A 21,072-nucleotide genomic window follows, 5' to 3' on the forward strand; every position below is an offset into this window, starting at 1 on the left:
ATTTCTTGTACCACTGTTCCAAAACTTTGGGATTGAACAAACCAAGTCTCCATTTGTTGTCTTAAATTTGTGGAGGCCATCTCAGGTTTAACACTGAATGGGGTTTGTATAAATAATACTATGCCCTTAACCACAATGATCGCCCCTTATATATCCTTCAACAATTTCCACAATTTTATCAACAATCCAAACCCCTAGTCATAAACCTTCCCTTAGATCTCCCTCCAATCTTTATCAAAATATCATAACATAAAAATCAACTTTTAACCCAGCAAATTCAAAATCAAATAGAACCGTGGCACAATTATTTCTTCTTCTCCAGAGTTTAACAAGCTTATATTGGTTGTTCTCCTCTCCCCGATAAAGGGTTACTCACGGCTCCATGCCAAATATGGCGTCCGCTCCAATCCATGCTGGGTGATTTCTTCAGAGGGAAGAAGTCCGGGTTTGCATCCCTTTCTTCTCCTTCTCCTGCTCACCATCTGCTTCAGAGAGACTTCTCCTAGACTCTCCTTCAATCCCCATTTCAAAAAGGGGATCCCGGACCGGGCGGTTCCAGTTTTTCCAGAGAGAGCTCTTCTCTGGAGCTACTGGCAGCACCGGAACAAACCCCCGCCCAAATCCTTAGTACATTCATTTTAAGTAAGTTTATCAACGTTGCCATTTCAACTTGGGAGCAACTTGTGGAATTTGAAAAGTAAGACATGAGATGCAACTATTGCTTGTTATGACTGATTTTATAAAGTGTTTATCAGTTAGTTGCCTTAAAACCGATTTCCTTCCAGTTATTTAGAAATAGGAATGTACCAGTTGTTTCTGTGTGATACGTCTTTCTGATTTTCCTTCCAGTTTTAACTGATGACTACACAGCAGCCTTAGGAATTACAGATGCAACATGTGTCATTCATTTCAGTTTTCCTGCATCTCCAAGAATCTTTGGTGCACGCTTATACAACATGTCTGCTAACTTCCAGAATTCCATTAAAAAGGTCTGGAAACTGTTTTGTCTTTTAAAATATTATATTGAAAGTGTTCAACAGGAAACTTTTATTGGGTTTCTCCCTTCCTCCTCCTTTCCCCATCTTCCAATAAGTCACTTCCACTTCTCCAGTGCTACAACTCTTTTGATTTTCCCAAATATCTCTGTTTCATTCTCAGGTTACCTCCCACTCCCTATATTTGATAGCCCCACTGTTAATATTTTGACTGTAACTGAATTAGGGTTAGGTTTTGTCCTTACGTTCCATAAAACATTATATTTTGATGCTAAAAACTGAAAGCAAATGGTCTGGGTTTTTTTCCCTTTTATAAAGGTTCTTTCAGGAAAAGAACAGCCAAAGGCCAAATCCATCTTACTCTTGACAGAACATAATGCATGCCAGGCAGTTGGAGTACTGAATTATTTAAAACGTGCAGAAGCCACTATTCCATCTGAATTATTTGACTTGACTTCTGGAGTGCTGGAGGCCAGAGAGGAGAGTAAGAGTGAGAGACCTCTTTGTCACCACCTTAAAAAACATGGATTTTGCAAGTAAGAAAACTCCTGTTAAAAAGTTTTATTAAAAATTAACAGTTAGTCACCTTGTAAATATTGTTCATCAGCTGTATGGTGCAATATGGGACAAGTGCATATTCACCAAGGATCCTGTATTTGTGCCAGCATCTTATAGTAGGTATACTCCAGCATGAGCAAAAACAAATTAAAAAATGGTGTGCCATTCATTTTTTAAAAAAATTAAACCCTAGAATTCTCCAATAATTCCTCAGGAATAATTATGGGAGTTGCAGCCCACATACCTACATTTCACTCATCTGAGACAAGTTCTGTCTTACAGACTAGTTGGCTACCTTGGCCCTACTGTTGTTAACATACAGAAAGGAAACTGTCCCAGTGTTTCCTGGGATGCCTAAAGTTCATGGGAGATGTAGTTCTTTGGAGAAGCCATCTAATAGAGCCTAAAGGCAGCAGAAGTATAGATCCCATGAAGACCTGGGTCTCCCAAGAAGCACTGAGGTAACTTTCATAAATGTAACAACAATAAGCCCAAGAATAGCCAAGCAGCCTGGAAGGTAAGTCTTGTTTCAGATGAGTGAAATATAGATGTGTGTAGGTGTCCTGCAGGCTGAAACTCCCATAATTCTGCCTGTGGGAGTTCTTGGAGAATTCTGGGAGCTGGGGCTCCCCCCCGAAAAGGGCAAAGCCCTAACATTTAAAATGTGAATGATGGTAATAATGGTACCCTAACTGTAATGGGATGAGAAGGCTCCTGAACTTGAAATGCACATGGAGATTCAGCCTGATGATGTAACCTCTACTTAACATGTATTTCTGCATGAATCATTGTCCTGAGCATGCCTCTTCATTGAAAGAAAGCAAGCATCAACAGTGAGTTTGTTGTGTGCCCTGAAGTCGCTTCTAAATTTTTGATCTCTTTCTATAGTGGTTTATATGGATAATTGTCACCTAGTGCCTCCCATGTTTAATTTATTTATTTTGCCTATGAATGGCGTTTTCTAAACTATACAGTATTAAAATGGCCTTAAATGACTTCATTCTTGATGCTTGATGCTTAATGCTGTCACTTTATGAACACACAGGAATAAAAAGTGCTGTCCAGATCGGCATCGAATTAGTTTAGAAGCAGATTTGCCTGGAAAGGTGTCTGATGTAGCTGTGTCAACTGGAAATGTAACTGTGAGTTAATTTTTAAAAAATCTTACCTTAATTGTTCTATACCCTACTATATAGTTAGAGAATAATTGTGGTCTAAGATGAAAGTATTAGATCTCCAAAAATGAACTCATTTTATTTGATCTCCGAACACCTGGCTTTCGGGCATTATTTCACCTCCTAAAAGAGATATTGTGCTTGGTGGAATGAAATTGCAACCTTTCTCCTATAATACAAAAATTGACGTATTCCTCAAACATTTTTGGTAAAATTCCATTTGTGTCAATTGGATAGAAATCTGTTTTAAAGCAGCAGAGTTGGGTGCAGAGGTGGAAGGACTTGAACCTCACTTCCCCACAATTCTTCTCCCCAAACATTTTCCCTAAATGGGAAGCCAGTGCTGTAAGTGAACATGAGTGAGAGAAAAGCATTCAGGAGTGCCTTCTATACTTCATTTTTTATTGAAAAATTCTTTTGCACCCCTTCCTATGTAATCTTAGTTTTTTAGGCCCTATTACATTCTGCTGTAAAGAAAATGTGTGGTGTTGGTGCTGAATTTCAGGAACAAAAGCATAGTTTGGGTGAAGGATGCTAAGTATCTTTTTCATAGAATTGTGTGGCAATGCTTCTGGCATGCATTTGTGCTCTTTCAGATTCTACCTCTTTTTATTGTGGATGCAACAACCTACTTTGGCCGCATAGTAGATAAAGAGAAGGATGTCTACACAGCTTTTGCAGAAGAAATGAATCTATATTACAAAACAGCTAGCAATTGCATCTCTGCTGAGACAGTGGAGAAGCTGACAGTTTATGCATTACAGGAAGAAAACACATTCCACCGGTAACCATGAAAGAGCTTTTTTTAAAATGGGAATATTTAGTAAAGATTTGAACATGAATTTGGCATGAGAATGGCTGGGGCGGGTATTGGAGGTTAAGGGTGTTGTCATCACCAGCACTGTTGTGTCAGGGCTGCAGTCTGATTTTAGGGTTGTTTTAGTGCCACAAAGGAAGAAGACTTTGAGGAGGTAGCCATGCTAGTCTCTGCAAGTCTATTAGGCAAAAGCCAAAGAAACAAAACAGAAAAAGACCAAAACATGTGACACCTTAAAGCAGGGGTCTCAAACTCAATTTACCTGGGGGCCACTGGAGGCAGAGTCTGGGAGAGGCTGGGCGCATCAGATTTTCCGCCAAGCGGAGCAAGAGCCCGAGGAAACCACCCAGGATTAAACAGATTTAACTAGAGGTGCTAGAAAGGAGTAGTACAAATGCAGCATCAACAATTAAAAATGCAACATCTGATCAAGCACTTACATTGCTGTCTGTGTAATTTATGTCAGCTGTTGAGGCTTTCCACATACTTCTTTTAAACATTTTCTTAAAGGGTTCAAGTGTTGGAGGTGATGCCGAAAGAGAAAAGTTGCATGTTTCACAATGTGCATATCAGGTACATAGATGAAGGCAGGACTGGTCAAGTTCAAAGTTACCGCTTGCTTCTCTTACCAGAACCATTTCAACTGTTGCCCCCTCAAGCTGTGGAGTTCATTATTTGCAGGGTTAAACCCATTGATAATGAAGTAGAGTGGAACCCAAAGGTAAGTTTTCTCTTGTTTGAATTCTTATCTTTTGGGCAAGTGGTTTAATTTGTTGCAAGCTGATGAGTTCCAAAGATTTTGTCGAATTGTCTTTGAGTAAACAGTGTTGTTGGTGCTGGAATCTTTGTAAAGAATGACCTGTTCAGGGTGTGGTGGTTTTTATTTTATTTTTTTCCTATATTTCTTCATTGTAGTCTCTGTATATTTCCATTAATATATCAGTGCCTGCAGAAAGCTATCTTTTTGGGACCTTCTAGATAAAAAGTTTTGAATGGTAGTTGTGATGCACCGGACCCCCCTAAAGAGCTGCCAGGCATTCAGTCAGAGAGCTCGACAGGCACTTATCTACCACCTTTATGCTGGGGCAAGTCCCAAGACCTCAGCAGTGCAGCATAAGCCCTTGGAACAAGTCTGACCCAAAAAGAATACTTTGCACTTACTAAGTACTTTGCAAGTACAGGCACATGGGCTTTGTGATTCCTTAGAACTCACCAAAGCTCAGTTAGGTAGGACTCTTAAATGATAGCTAGTTTGTGGCCCTCTCCACTTCCTGGATTTAGCCAGACCTTGCTGTTCAAGAGACCAGTCCTTTGGTAGAATTTTTATAATTAATTTTTATTAGAAAAATAGAGTTTCATTAGAATCAGTTTATATTGTATAAGCATTAGCATCAATAACATATTCAAAAATCATTGCAGTTAAATAAAATAACTATTTCCCATTTAAAATAATAAACTAAGCTGAACTACAGAGACTATGGTGGGCTATAGTGGGCTATGCCCCCACCTCCTGCTTTCTGTAAGGGGAAATTTTGCCTTATTAATTACCACAAGTGTCTCTTGTTTGAGGGCGGCCCACACAACCTCATCAAGCAAAATTTGTTCAGGTTTCTCCACACAGACATGATAAAACTGCAGAGCCAGACTAAAAGCTTTTTTTTCTGAGAAGAGTCTCTTGGCAACAACCCTGTGACCAGTGACCTCCATCTGCTAGTCCCCATGGATCCTAAGAGTCTTTATGACTTTGGTCACCTCTGTCACAATTGCCACTGGTAAGTCTGACAGAAACGCTGACTCAGCAGTCTTCTGCTTCATTGCAAACACTTTTGCCATGTGAATTAACATGGACATAGCCTAAAATGTTATCCTTGGTATCAGCCCCATCAGTCCCAAAACTAAAATTGTGCAAGTCAAGGAGAAAGTAAGTTGAAAAGAAAAAAGTCAAACATACTGTTACAAGCTGACAAGACCAGTCATTAAGGAGGTGCAGGTGATTGTCAGTGAACTGCCTGTAGAAATATAAATTTCTTTTTGCAATATTTGTTCTTCAAGTAGCTATCACACGAACCACTCTTTCTTCTTCAACAACTGCTGGTAACTGAATTTTTGTTGCTTTTTGAATTAATAGAAAAGAGGGATTGCATTCTAACATGTGCTGAGGGGTTGCATGTGCTGAGGGGTTGCATGTGCTGAGGGGAGAAGGTTGGGCTACTGCCCAGACTCTTCATTTAGAAAGTTCTACAGGCTCATACCATATGATGATCAGATACTAAAAAGCAATCCATTTCTCTTGTACTCAAGTTTCTGCTTGTTGTTCTTCTTGGCCTCTGTGAATCACACTGTGGGTGATCCGCGCCTGCGCAGAGCCTCTTCAGAGTATTCTAGAACTTCTGCGGTAACAAAAAACTCATTAGAATAGACCCCTCCTCCTCAGTATAAGTACCTTGGCGCCAGGACTCTCCCTTCAGTTTCTTTCAACTGCTGCGTTGAAGAACCTCATACATCTATCTTCTGTGAGTCTGAAAGTGAAACAAGTCCTTTTTACTGCTGAACTTAATTTTTTTCTCTTTATTACATATGGAAACTTTAGTTTTCTTCTCCGTGCCTCGGCCTCCAGCCGTCGCCTCCCCCTCCCTCACTCTGATTTTTCTTTTTCTTCTCTTTATTGTTCATGGCTGCTTTAGGCTTGTTCAAGCACTGCATGATTTGCGATAACAGTATCCTGCTGTTGGGTGGTCACATAAAGTGCCTTTTTTATTTAGGCAAGGCGCATCAAACCTCTTTGTGCCCTCATTGTCAAAATTTCAAATGAGGAGTCTTCCTTTCTTGCCTATCTCGACTCAAGCTCTGCCTCTGGAAACAGTCTTTGCAACCGGCAAAACCTATGGCTCAAACTATATGCAAAACTACCTCACAAGCTAAAGCCATGGAAAAAGCCATTGCAGAATCATCAAAACATCATTCCTCCGCTACTCCATCTCACTCTGATGCGCCTTCCACTTCATCAAAAACTTCTAAGATGCACAGTTCTAAACAGCCGCCATCAAAAACTTTGACATCGAAGCCTTCCGGAAAGCAAAAGCCTCCTCCCAATCTAGTTTCCGGTCCCCGACAACCAAAATTATCTAAACCACGGGTCTTAAACTCAATTTACCTGAGGGCCACTGGAGGCAGAGTCTGGGTGAGGCTGAGCCACATCAGATTTTCTGTCAAGCGAAGCAAGAGTCCGAGGGAGCTGCCCATGAGTTTCCTGTATTCTCACACAAGGAGGTGCACACTCCCCAAGCCTCCTCTGTTTGGCAGTCGACCTATGGGAATGGTGCCTCTCGCACCATATATGCCTCACAGCTTTGCACATGGCAGGCCAGGACAACAACCTAGCCAACTCTCTCAGCCGCACAAACTCACAACCCCACGAGTGGGAATTAGATCAAACAGTTTTCCTCCACCTATGCAAAAGATGGGGAAAACTGACTCTAGACCTTTTTGCCTCCCACAAGAATCGGAGATGCAAGTGCTGTTGCTCCCGTGCTGGGATTGGCAAACACTCCCGAGGAGATGCGTTTGTTGGCCACTGGCCCCAGACCCTCACATATCTCTTCCCACCATTCCCATTCCTCGACAGGGTAATTGTCCAAATACAACAGGACAAACCCAACACCATCCTCATTGCTCCTTGGTGGCCGAGACAGCCCTGGTTCACAGTGCTACACCACCTGTCCTCCAATGTTTATCACCTTCCCCACCTACCACATCTCCTCACGCAGAACAATTCCTAGATCTTTCATCCCGACTTACCTGCTCTGCACCTGACAGCGTGGAGGGTTCTCCCTCCTTGATGAATGTTCTGCATCAAGCAAAGAAACCCTCAACTAGAAAAGCTTACCTGTATAAATGGGGGGGGGGGAAATCAATCTTTTACTACAGCTCTTTCCCTTCCTGTCGTCAACCCGTCTCTCTCCACGGTTCTCCGATATTTGCTCCATCTCAAATCTTCTGGTCTTTCTCTGGCGTCTATTAGAGTGTATCTCTCGACAGTCATCTCATACCAACCACCAACCTTTCCAGTGGTTCAATTTTTCAGACATCCCACGCTCAAGAGCTTTCTTAATGGATTGTCACACACTTACCCACATGTTCACCTGCCCTCTCCACAATGGTCCTTGACTTTAGTCTTGCGACAACTCACTAAACCTCCATTCGAACCGCTAGCCTCAGCAGATCTACATCTACTTTCCTTCAAAAAGACCTTTCTCATTACAATTACTTCAGCTTGCCGAGCAAGCGACCTTGCGGCCCTGTGTTGAAAAGGCGGCTGAGGCCAATTTGGTGGACGCACAGGTAGGTCTGTAAAGTACATCGAGGCTGGGGATGCCGAGTGAGAGGAGTGATTTCCGTCATTTTGAGCTAGAAAATATGTAGTCAGAGGGGCTGCAAATACAATTCTATCCTGATAAAGCTGTTCCTCGATGTCTCCTTCCTCCCTAAAGTGGTGTCTCAGTTTCATCTCTCTCAACCACTGGTCCTCCCATCTTTCTGTCCTTCACCATTCACAACCCATGAACAACTTCTTCATACTTTGGATGTCAGGAGGGCCCCCTCCTTTTATTTGTCGCGTATGTGGGTAAGCGTGTGACAATCCATTAAGAAAGCTCTTGAGCGTGGGATGTCTGAAAAATTGAACCACTGGAAAGGTTGGTGGTTGGTATGAGATGACTGTCGAGAGATACACTCTAATAGATGCCAGAGAAAGACCAGAAGATTTGAGATGGAGCAAATATCAGAGAACCGTGGAGAGAGACGGGTTGACGACAGGAAGGGAAAGAGCTGTAGTAAAAGATTGATTCAACGTTCCCCACACCTTTTTGTTGGTCAACAACTTCCTAACAAAGGCCTACAAGTCACCTCCCAGATGATTTCTCACTGGGTTGCCACTACTATTCAGCTTGCATAGCAGCTTGCTCAACAGCCGGTCCCTCAAGCTATCCGCCCTCATTCTACCAGGGCGTTGGCAGCCTCTACAGCATTACTATGTGGTGTGCCTCTCCCCGACATCTGTGCCTCAGCTACATGCGCAGAACCATCTACCTTCGTCCAACATAGACTAGATGTTCGACAGAAGTCTGATGCGGCATTCGGACATGCTGTTTTGGTTTCCACCTTGGCGTGACACCCTGCCTCTGGGTAAGACAGCTTACTAGTCATCCACAGTGTGATTCACAGAGGCCATGAAGAAGAACGGCAGGTAACTCACCTGTAATTGTAGTTCTTCAAGTGGACCTCTGTGATTCACACATCCCACCTGACCTCCCCTCTGTCATGCTATACAATATTTTTTTCATTGTGGTGGTTGACACAACTGAAGGGAGAGTCCTGGTGCCAAGGTACTTATACTGAGGGTAGAGGTCTAGTCTAATGTGTTTTTTGCTACTGCAGAAGCTCTAGAATATTCCGAAGAGGCTCCGTGCGGACGCGGATCACCCACAGTGTGAATCACAGAGGTCCACTTCAAGAACTACAATTGCAGGTGAGTAACCTGCCATTACCTTATGCAAATTATTGAGTGTCCTGATAACTTTTTAACATGACAACCTCTTTTCAGAAAACATCTGTGTATTGAGCAAAGCAGATAGCTGTTAACTCAGGATGTAACATTAACTTTAAATTATCAGATTCATATCAGCAGTGTAAAAGGTAGTATTATCCATAAACCCCTCTATAACAGCCACCTTATACCTCACAAAGGGGCCATTACGTCACACTCAATCACTCTTCGTTTCCACCGCCACCAACCATTCCCTCAAATAAAGCTTCAGGCCAAAGTATGATTTCAAAATAAAAACTTAGGTTTATTGTGTACAAACAAAAGGAATGGTAAATCACTTGAATATAAATAATAAAGCATCACTATAATAATATAACAATCACACTCACACTCTCACAGACCCTCACTATATAGCACAGTTCTTTTCTCTCAATATTTCCTAGCCCTATCTCCCTATCTCAACCCTATCTCAAAGCCCTATCTGGCCCTATGAATCACTCACACCATTCATTCCCCTTATATGCAACAGCTCCACCCCTTATGTCCCACCCTCCGTCACGCCATTGGTAGATGACACACAGCTTCCGCAGTGACGGGCAGGTGATGTCATAGCTGTATGTAACAATACTTCCCCCCTTTAAGTTGTTTTGTGGGGGAAAGCTAAGGTGCTTTTCACCCAAAACAACTGGAAACAACATTAAAACAATACATTTTTCCCACATTTCAACACTTACCACTACCATATTAAGCACACACTTACATAACTATATTACTCAAATTATATTTACACATATTAAATCAATTGCTTATATATATATAGAACAATATTACATTAATCACATATTTTTATAACTTATTAACCACATTTATTAATTTCAAGAGTCCAATTTTCTTCAGCTGTCGTCGTCTGGTCGTCGAGACAAGGCGTCAGCAACACAGTTCATAGTCCCTTTGACCACCTTAACCTCGAAGTCATAGTCCTGTAAAATTAAAGCCCACCTCATTAGCTTGCTGTTTTGGGCCTTCGTAGTCTTTAACCACATCAGAGGTGAGTGGTCTGTACACAGAATGAAGTGTCTCCCCCAGATGTAAGGTTTTAATTTCTGGACCGCGTACACGATGGCCCAACATTCTTTCTCAATGGTCGACAGGTGTTTTTTCACCTTTCTGAAGTTTCTTGCTCAGGTAGGACACAGGATGCTGGTCTCCGTTGTCATCACACTGGCACAGACGGTTCCTACCCCGGCGTTGGATGCATCGGTGTATAAGATGAACTCTCTATCAAAGTTTGGAGCACACAACACAGGGTGGTTGGTTACCGCCTCCTTCAGCTTCCGGAACGCCTCCTCGCAGTCACTGGACCATGGGATGCAGTCATCACTCCTTTTCCTCATCAGCTCAGTCAATGGAGCTGCAATTTCGCTGAACCTGGGGATAAATTTTCTATAGTATCCCACTAAACCAAGAAAGGATCTAATCTTTTTCTTGGTATTGGGTCTAGGCCAATTACGTATTGCCTCTACCTTTGCTTCTAGGGGTTTGATTACACCTCCCCCTACCATATGACCCAAATATTTCATCTCGGGGCTACCCAGCTGACATTTACTTGCTTTTACTGTTAACCCCACTGCTTTCAACCGCTCCAGTACACAGGTGATCCTGCCAGGTGTTGCTAAAGATCCCTATATCGTCAATGTAGGCAACTGTAAATGCACTGAGCCCTTGCAGAGTTTTGTCCATCAGCCTTTGGAATGTAGCTGGGGAATTCCTAAGGCCAAAACTGAGGACACAAAGCTCAAATAAGCCGAAAGGGCTACAAAAAGCAGTCTTTTCTTGATCTCTAGGGTCTATCCGCATTTGCCAAAACCCTTTAGTCAAGTCTAAACAGGAAATGTATCGACAACCCCCAATGGTTTCAATCAGGTTGTCAAGTCTGGGCATGGGGTAAGCATCTGGTTTGGATACTAGATTTAATTTTCTGTAATCCACACAGAACCTAATGCTTCCATCCGGTTTTTCCACCAAAACTATTGGAGCTGACCAAGGGCTAGACGATGGCACAATAATATTTTCTTTTAGCATCTCATCTAGCTCCTTGCGCACCTTGTCCACATAAGGTCCGGTTACTCTGTATGGGGTTACTGCCTGCGGGGGTGCATTTCCAGTATCTATTCTATGCATCACTCCCTTGGCTAAACCAGGCTTGCTTGAGAAGACCTGTTGATACTTAGTAACCAACATCTTTAGTTCCCTCTGCTGTTCTAGGGTGAGTGCAGGGCTGATCTTCACCTCCTCTGGGTTGAACTTTATCTCACCCCTTCCTTCCCAGTATGGCAAATCATGTTCTTTTTTATCAGCTGCTTTCATTGCAAAAAACACTCTCTTTTCCTCTCCATAATATGGCTTGATGGCATTTACATGAACTACCCTCCTGCCTAGGTGTTCATCTCCTTCAGTAATGTAATTACGATCACTCATTTTGGAAATGATCCTATAAGGTCCTGCCCAGTTCAATTGTAGCTTGTTCCCCTTGATGGGCCTCAACATCAGCACCTCATCTCCAGGGTTAAAATGTCGTTCCCTAGCCTTTTTATCATACCAAACTTTTTGTTTAATTTTCTGGGCTTGCAGGTTTTCAGCAGCCAACTCTAAACTTCTTTTGAGGTTGTTCATTAATGTGTCTATGTATGAGACTACATTTTGAGGATCTTCTTCTACAATCTGTTTCCAGTTTTGCTTAATCAAATCAAGTGGTCCTTTCACTTTTCTCCTGAATAGCAGTTCAAAAGGACTGAACCCGGTACTTTCTTGTGGGACTGATCTGTAGGCGTATAGCAATAATTGCAATTTCTGGTCCCAGTTATTTGGGTTTTCTGCTAAATAGGCTTTAATCATTCTCATAAGGGTTCCATTAAATTTCTCTGTTAACCCATTACTCTGCGAATGATATGGGGAAGTCTCTAAATGTTTAATACCACAAATCTGCCATAGTCTCTTCATAAGTTTGGAAGTAAACGATGGTCCTCAGTCAGTTATAATCTCTGAAGCAAAACCCATTCTACTCATATAGCTTAAAAGTGCATCAGCCACTGTATGGGTCTCAATGTTATTCAAAGGAATCGCCTCAGGATATCTTGTGGCATGGTCAACAATGGTGAGAATAAATCTGTTTCCCCTTTTTGTGACCTTAGGCAACGGTCCTATAATGTCCACACCAATGCATTTGAAAGGTGTACAGATTACGGGTAATGGACACAGCTTAGCCTTAGTCCTGTCACGGTTATTACCCTGTCTCTGGCACACATCACATCTCTGACAGAAATTTTTAATTTGTTTTCCTATTTCTGGCCAATAGAAGTTTTGAGTTATTCTCTGCTTGGTTTTATTTATCCCTAAATGTGCAGCAAATACTGTACTGCCTGGACTGTATTTTCCCTGTCTTCCCTGAACCTTTCTTGACCTAAGAAAAAAAGAAACAAAATATCCCCCTCTAGTGGTTAAAGGAGGAATAGCAGCTTCCCATTAATTTCTATGGATGGAAAAGAGCAAATACGGATCAAATGGTTTTCAGTGCATTCCTATGGGAAATGCAGATTTGACCTGAGAACTTTTTGACTTGAGAACTGCCTTCCAATGCGGATTAAGTTCTCAAGTCAAGACCCCACTGTATATCAGAATGTCCCCTTTCTAAAATCATTTGGCGATATTTTATCAGGCACTACCAACTGGCTTCGAATCTCATGTCCCCCTTTTGAAATGTTCATCAGTGTTTCTCTATACAGTAAACCCTGCTTAATAAGGAACCTTTCAGGGGATAATTCCATTCTTGACACTTTCTCAAAACAACATTTTAAAGTGGGATCTTCTTGCTGCTCCTGGGAAAATATACTGCTTTGGGGTATTTCAAGTGAAAATGCCTCAACTTGTATATTTTCATTTTCTCCCTCCTGAAAGTCAGTAACTTTTTCAGCTGCCTCTGTTTGGTCTTGTTGTGAACGTGTAAGAACTAACACTCTCTTAACATGCTCCCAATAAGTACAGCTGAAGGCAGTTGCAAGGAAATTCCAACACGCCAATTTCCTTGCCAGCCCTTATAACGAACTAACACTTCTGCTACAGGCAAAACAACTATTTCTTCCCCTATTCCTTTAATTGTCATACTTTCATTTGGTATAATGTGATTTTGTGGTATGATATCAGGGTGACACAGTGTAACCTGAGAGCATGCGTCTCTTAATGCTAAATAGTTGTGTTCTAAAATTCCTATATTATCACCAGCTGCTTCAAATAATTGGGGATCCGTTCTTATAAGTAGACAATGTCTTATTTCAGCCACAGGAATATTATCTTCATTAAACTCATCTGTTGTAGAGACCTCTGTTGCTATGACAACAGGCTCCTCCCTTGGGGAAGTTATCTGCCCTTCTGAATACAATAAACAGATTTAGTCTTGTTTAAATTCATTTTCTGAGGTAAAATTTCTTTATTTTCTTTTGCCTTATAACATTGGGATGCGATATGGCCTTTTTCATGGCAGATGAAGCAAATTCTATCACTCCATGGACCCTTTCCAGCCCCTTTTTCTTTTCCCTCCAAAATCTGGCTTCTGGCTTGGCCCTGTTCTGAAGGCTTTCCCACAAAATGGCCACCCACTTTCTGCTGGCTTTTAACTTGTCCCTTGGGATATCTATTGTAGTCCTCCCATGTTTTTCTCATACTCTTTCCCTCAGAATACATAGGTTTTCTGATTTGTGAGATGAAATCTGCAGTTTCCCCTGCCTGTTTCAAATCTAGAGGTTTCTTGTCTTTGACTAAATATTTAATTTCACCATGTAGAAGGGAATAAAACTGTTCCAATCCTATAATATTTTTAAATTGCTGAATTGTCTCCACTTTCTCCTGCACCAACCATTTATCTAAATATTTAGCCAAATTGGCCCCGAACTGTGAGTAAGACTCATCAGGTTTCTTGGTTAGTGTTCTGAACTTTCGCCTCAGATGTTCTGCATTGATGCCATACCTGGCAAACACCAACTTTTAAAATTCAGAATAATCTTTAATCATTTCGATTGGCATCTTGGCGTAAACCTCAGCGAGTCTTCCACTAATTAGAGATCTCAGAATAATCATTTTGCCTGACTCTCTGACTGAAAAATCAGCACACGCTCTTTCAAAAAGAGTTAAAAATGCTTCTGGACAGTCTCCCTGTTTGAAAGTAGGGAATTTCTTTAGATCTGCTTTTGACAACTGCCCTTCTTCAGAGTTGGAATTTCTATTATTGTTATTGTTCTGGTTCATTAATTCCATTCTCCTGATTTCAAAAGCCATCCTCTCTTTCTCTATCTCAAGTTCTCTCTCATTCTTTCCTCCATCTCTAGCTGTTTCATTCAGTATTCATGTGCTTGAGCTAACTCAAATTTTCTGAGGTCTGTTAAATCTTCTCTAGAGGACCTTTCCTCTTGAGCTGAGGAAAATCTTTCCTCTCCCCCACTAATTTCTTCATCTGAACTAGCTGCCATTTCAGATGGTCTTAGTTCATCTTTTCTACTTCGGGTTAAGGGCATTTTATTTCACCAAAGGCTCTTATATCAACTTTCAGGCCTTGGTTTAAAGTCACTTTTTTCCTGTGCTATTGTTCTGTGTTATGAAGTTGCAGCCTTCTCCAGCACTGTCAGCTAGCAACTGTAACTATGCTTCTGCCCCTTAAGCTGGGCCTCTTGCCAAACAAAGTTTACTTTATTATTCTGCCTCTGGCACCAATCTTGAATTCACACAGCTACCTTGACCTAGGTTTAGCTGTACAAACGGAGATCCCTCAGCTTTGCTGCCCTTGGCCTTCGCTATGTCCCCTCAGAGTTTCCCTAAACTCAGGACACGCTGGCCAAAACACCACAGCCTTTGCTTTGGGCCACTCCCCCCACAAAAAATGGACTCCACAGAGCTCCCCTGTCTCAGTTTTTTACTCTGAAGCTTCAGCGCCCCTCTACTAGGCTTTGCTCCCCTTGAGCCAAACACTAGAAGGTGACCCATGTAAGCAAACACGGGTTCGAAAACACACGTGTAAGCTTGGACAGAGAGCAATCAGGAGTTTGCACATGCTAAAATAGGCTGAAGAGTCCAAATTCAGCCAGCCATGCTACAACACTCCTTCTCGCAGGTCTGCCCACATAAGAACACCCTGGTACTCTCAGATATTATTGTGAAAAGGTCAAGTGGGCTTTGTAGTCCTTAGACTTAACTTGCACCACTGACAGGACTCTAAGTAAGCTAGGCCGAGGCAGCACTCTCAGATGACCCTATGACAAGTGTACTGTTCAGGAAACCAAATGAGTTTTATAATCTTTATTTTATTAAAGAAAAAGCATGTTACTAGATATTCAAAGCCAAATTAAACCAAAACAAATAAGCTAGCATTGTGCTGTTTAGTTACACCGATGTAGTGAGGCAAAGAAAACATGAAAAATATAAAAGAGTTCAAAAACCTTATTAAAAATACAAAAAGACATTAAAAAGAATCAAAACAGTTCCAGAACAAGAAATCATTAGTAAAATACAAAATAATCCAAGTAGGTTATAATAAGGCTATAGTCCTCAGTGGTACTATAGAATAAAAACCCCTAAACAAAAGTAAAAATCCATTATATGTCCCATAGTCCTTAGAAAAGAAAAATCCAGTGAATATACCATAGTCCTTACAAAATTACAAGAGCATAGTCCATATGGAGTATTCCAAGAAAAGAAGTCCATAAAGAATATTCCATAGAACAGTCCATAGAAAATAGTCCATGCATAGTCCTTAGGAAAAATCCCATAAGTCCAAAAGCAGTCCAGCAAATCATAGAAACCAGTCCATGTAGGTAGGTCACCAGACTGAAAGGTCGGTCTTGGAAAGACAAAGTCCATAGAGAAAAAGTTCCTTTTTCAAGAGTAACTGGCAAGGGCTTAATGCACCTTCCCACGATGTCATCCAATCAGAGTTCGTTACTAGGCAAACAGTTCTGTTGTACCACATGACTTCCTTCCCATACGCACCAGATGTTATTTGGGTTTTCTGTGGTTTATCAAACAGTCACAACAATTCCCATCTATCTAATCACACAGAGTCCTTTCTCAGGCCTTCAGAATAACATTCTCTCTGGTCGCCTAGAAAACAATTTGTCAGCATAGCACAGATACTATATACAAAGAAACAAAATGGAACCTCTCTGGCTCACTTCATAATTACAAAACCCATATGCCTTTAAAAGATTTTAACTCAAAAACCCATCTCATCACAACCCACGCTCTCCACTTCAGATGATCCTAACTGAAGACCCTTGCTCTGGGCATGATTTTGCCAAGGCTTTACTGGAATACTCTGATCCCGCCGCTGGACACCAATTTTATTGTAACAGCCACCTTATACCTCACAAAGGGGCCATTACATCACACTTAATCACTCTTAGTTTCCACTGCCACCAACCATTCCCTCAAATAAAGCTTCAGGCCAAAGTATGATTTCAAAATAAAAACTTAGGTTCATTGTGTACAAACAAAAGGAATGGTAAATCACTTGAATATAAATAATAAAGCAATCACTATAATAATATAACAATCACACTCACACTCTCACAGACCCTCACTATATAGCACAGTTCTTACCTCTTAATATTTCCTAGCCCTATCTCAAAGCCCTATCTGGCCCTATCTGAATCACACCATTCACTCCCCTTATATACAACAGCTCCACCCCTTATGTCCCACCCTCCGTCACGCCATTGGTAGATGGCACACAGCTTCAGCAGTGACGGGCAGGTGATGTCATAGCTATATGTAACACCCTCTTTTTTTCTATGAAGCAATAGTGATGGCATGCATTAGCTGTAGTTTCCTGATTTCATCACTTCATTGCCCTAAGCCAAGAAAAGAACTTGTGAAGTCTGTTCAAAGTAGAAGAACACCTCCCTTTTCTTTCTAGCATACAGTTGGTATGAGCATGCTATAGTGCCTGCTTAGTGATAAGGTAAATCCATCCTTTATTTATTTATTTAATTTATACCCCGCCCATCTAGACCGAAGTGTACTCTGGGCAGCTAACAATAATAGATAGAGTAAAAACGTATAATAAAATAAAAACAACAACAGTAATATTATGGTTCAAGATGGGAAAAATATTCAAGTGATGGGGAAGCCATAAGTTTGCTCTTTAAAACACCCAGCGAGGGAGCCAGACACATCTCTGGGGGCAGACTATTCCAAAGGCGAGGGGCCACTGCTGAGAAGGTCCGGTTTCTTGTTCTCTCCCTCCGGGCCTCCCTCAGCGTTAGTCCCCTCAGCCGCCCTTCCTGGCTAGAACAAGTGATTTGAGCAGATCTAGGTGGGAGGAAGCATTCCGCTAGATATCGAGGTCCTAAACCTTTTAAGACAGACATGTACTACCTAAGGATTATCTTTGGGTTTCATTAGGTTACTAGGTACATTAATAACAAGATCAGAGGAATACCACATGAAGCAAAAATAGTCCTTGCACTGAAGAACACAGTTTGGTTGGATCCAGTGGTATGTAATACAATATTAAATATTTTTTTCTGTCTTATACTATAATCATGAATGAACCAGATGCAATAAAACCCGTTGGCCCCAGGTTTGTGTCCACATATTGGATCTCTGCCTGGAAACATATAAACTGGGCAACTATAAGAAGGACTATACATTGAAGTTAGATTTCACAAAGTCCAGTATTAAAACAACTATTTCATATTTTAACAGTATAATTGATTATAACAGTTGGATATCTCAGTGCAAGTGATTGGTTTGAGAATTGTATATCAAAGTAAATGGCTTGTATCCTGTTGCTAACTCTGGCGGCACTACAGGAATGACATTGCTGGAAGTGACAGATTGCCATTAATTAAAGGGTTCATTTTTCAACTTCAGGTCCACTGCCTTAGAGTTGCAGTGTTGGCTTTCAGCTAGTCAGAGATGAGTACTGTATAAGCCTTCAGATGTTGTTGGAATGCACTTCCCATTACTCATCACTGCTGACTGTGATGGTTAGTAGTGATGGAAGTTGCAGTACAGCAAACATAGCACAGAGCCAAACATTCCCTATATACTTGTTAATTACTTGAAAATCTAAAAAATTTGGCATGCTGAAGCATTGTTGGGACTTCTTGCAGCACTTTTTACAGTGGACACCTCTCATCTGAATAAAGATGTACTTAGTGATTAATTTAAGCCAGTTCAGGTCAGTTTTGTGTTCATAGCTAAAAGGAGACAGTGTTGGAACAGTGACAGTAGAAAACAGTGAAATGTTGAACCTTATAAACTGTGTGAAATTGAACACTACTTATTCATTTTATTTCCAGGTTCGAGTCACCAGACTTCTAGATCTGAAAACGTGTATCAATGAATACAACATTCGCTCTGAGATCTTGTCTACTGGATTAGGAGTCGATAACCCCAAACACATACCCGAACTCCAAAAATTACTTAGAGATGCAGAAACAATTCACAAAAAAGGAGACTTGCCTGCATTGTAAGAGGATAACCTTGTTGTCTTTCCCCCCTAAAAATGAATGCTTCTTTTTTTAGTTATATAAATTTTGAGCACTTATGACCCGTCTATTGCACAAGCAAACAGCACTCGTTAAAACAACAGCACTTCCGTTTCAGCACAGAGGTACTGAGCAACTGCTCACTCTCATTGGAATTGTTCATAATATAGGTCAATTGCATTAACTAGGGTTCCAAATTCAATAGCTTTATGACACTTGGTCCTTTTAAAAACTCCCTCCTCTTCACAGATTACTACCTTGTCATGGCGAAGGGGATTAAGTAATTCAAAGAAGCTATGGGCTGTGCCATGCAGGGACACCCAAGATGGACAGATCATAGTGGAGAGTTCTGACTAAATGCGATCCACCTGAGCATGAACTGGCAAGCCACTCCAGTATCTTTGCCAAGAAAACCCCATGAACAGAAACAAAAGGCTAAACGATATGACGCTAGAAGATGGGCCCCTCAGGTTGGAAGCCGTCCAACATGCTACTGAGGAAGAGCAGAGGATAAGTACAAGTAATTCCAGAGCTAATGAAGTGGTTGGGCCAAAGCTGAAAGGATGTTCAACTGTAGACATGCCTGGAAGTGAAAGTCCGATGCTGCAAAGAAGAATACTGCATAGGAACCTGGAATGTAAGATCTATGAACCTTAGTAAACTGGATGTGGTCAAACAGGAGATGGCAAGAATAAACAGTGACAGTGAACTAAAATGACGGGAATGGGCAAATTCAATTCAGATGATCACCATATCTACTATTGTGGGCAAGAAGCCCGTAGAAGGAATGGAATAGCCCTCATAGTCAATAAAAGAGTGGGGAAACCTGTACTGGGACACAATCTCAAAAATGATAGAATGATTTCAGTAGGAATCCAGGCCAGACCTTTCAACATCATAGTAATCCAAGTTTATACACCAACCACCGATGCTGAAGATGCTGAAATTGACCAATTCTATGAAGACCTACAATACCTTCTAGAATTAACACAAAAGAAAGATGTTCTTGTCATTATAGGGAACTGGAATGCTAAAGTAGGGAGTCAAGAGATAAAAGGAACAACAGGTAAGTTTGGCCTTCGAGTTCAGAACGAAGCAGGGCAAAGGCTAATCGAGTTTTGTCAAGAGAACGATCTAGTCATCACACTGTTTTCCAACAACACAAGAGGCGACTCTACACATGGACATCACCAAATGGGCAATACCGAAAGTAGATTGATTACATTCTCTGCAGCCAAAGATGGAGAAGCTCTATACAGTCAGCAAAAACAAGACCTGGAGCTGATTGTGGCTCTGACCATCAGTTTATTTTACAAAATTCAAGCTTAAACTGAAGAAAGTAGGAAAAACCACTGGGCTAGTCAGGTATAATCTAAACCAAATCCCTTATGATATGAAGAATAGATGTAAGGAACTAGATTTGGTGGACAGAGTGCCTGAAGTACTATGGATGGAGGCTCTTAACATTGTACTGGAGGCAGCAACAAAAACCATCCCAAAGAAAAGGAAATGCAAGAAAGCAAAGTGGCTGTCTAACGAGGCCTTACAAATGGCAGAGAAGGGAAACAAAATGCAAGGGAGATAGGGAAAGTTAAAGAAAATTGAATACAGACTTCCAAAGAATAGCAAGGAGAGACAAGAGGGCCTTCTTAAATGAACAATGCAAAGAAATAGAGGAAAATAATAGAATAGGGAAAACCAGAGATCTGTTCAAGAAAATTGGAGATATTAAAGGAATATTTTGTGCAAAGATGGACATGATAAAGGACAAAAATGGTAGGGACCTTACAGAAGCAGAAGACATCAAGAAGAGGTGGCAAGAATACACAGAGGAATTATACCAAAAAGATCTGGATGTCCCAGACAACCCAGATAGTGTGGTTGCTGACCTTGAGCCAGACATCCTGGAGAGCGAAGTTCAAGTGGGCCTTAGAAAGCATGGCTGTGACAGTCATCCTTTTTGGCAGCTACGTATTGTGCCCTTACAAAGGTTCCAGTTGTGTTTTCCTCTCACTGCCACCAGTGGATTACCTCAGTGCACAATATAAATGAAGTTTGTCAAAACACTTGTCTTGTGAATGCAAACAGAACTTATTTATTGAAGTGAAGCCAGTTTAATAATCGCAGAAGTTCTTCAGATGAACATTGTACACAAGGAAATCATTAACAAGTATCTCAATACATACTTTTCTCTTGCCATATAATTGCCACCTTCTTTATTTATCTTATCCACCTTTATCTCTATTAGTATCTGTTCCTTTTCTCTCTGACTAACCAGTCTCTTATCTCTCTCTCTCTCTCTCTCTCTCTCTGTATCTGTATCTCTCTCTGACTATCTTTCTATCTGACTCTCCCTCCTGCCAAACCTTCATATAGCAGCTGACTTCACCCCTCCAATCCTCTCATAGGCTCATGCAAATTAGATCATGACTATGAGTGATGTGGG

General features: G+C 41.2%; 1 protein-coding gene across 2 annotated transcripts in view; it reads left to right on the top strand.

Annotated features, from left to right (window-relative positions):
- TDRD12 (tudor domain containing 12) overlaps positions 1 to 21,072 on the top strand; it is a 149,179-nt gene that overhangs the window by 94,118 nt on the left and 33,989 nt on the right. For both annotated transcript variants that reach the window (XR_013538552.1, XM_078380351.1), the window contains exons 20-26: positions 850 to 989; positions 1,314 to 1,531; positions 2,599 to 2,695; positions 3,325 to 3,512; positions 4,056 to 4,266; positions 17,536 to 17,628; positions 18,438 to 18,607. Coding sequence is in view for 1 of the 2 variants with exons in the window: in XM_078380351.1 (XP_078236477.1) it covers positions 850 to 989; positions 1,314 to 1,531; positions 2,599 to 2,695; positions 3,325 to 3,512; positions 4,056 to 4,266; positions 17,536 to 17,628; positions 18,438 to 18,607 (1,117 nt within the window). In the remaining variant the exon portion in view is untranslated. The remainder of the gene's footprint in view (positions 1 to 849; positions 990 to 1,313; positions 1,532 to 2,598; positions 2,696 to 3,324; positions 3,513 to 4,055; positions 4,267 to 17,535; positions 17,629 to 18,437; positions 18,608 to 21,072) is intronic.

This window comes from Pogona vitticeps, chromosome 10 (genome assembly GCF_051106095.1).
Source record: "Pogona vitticeps strain Pit_001003342236 chromosome 10, PviZW2.1, whole genome shotgun sequence".
NCBI classification, from domain to species: domain Eukaryota; kingdom Metazoa; phylum Chordata; class Lepidosauria; order Squamata; family Agamidae; genus Pogona; species Pogona vitticeps.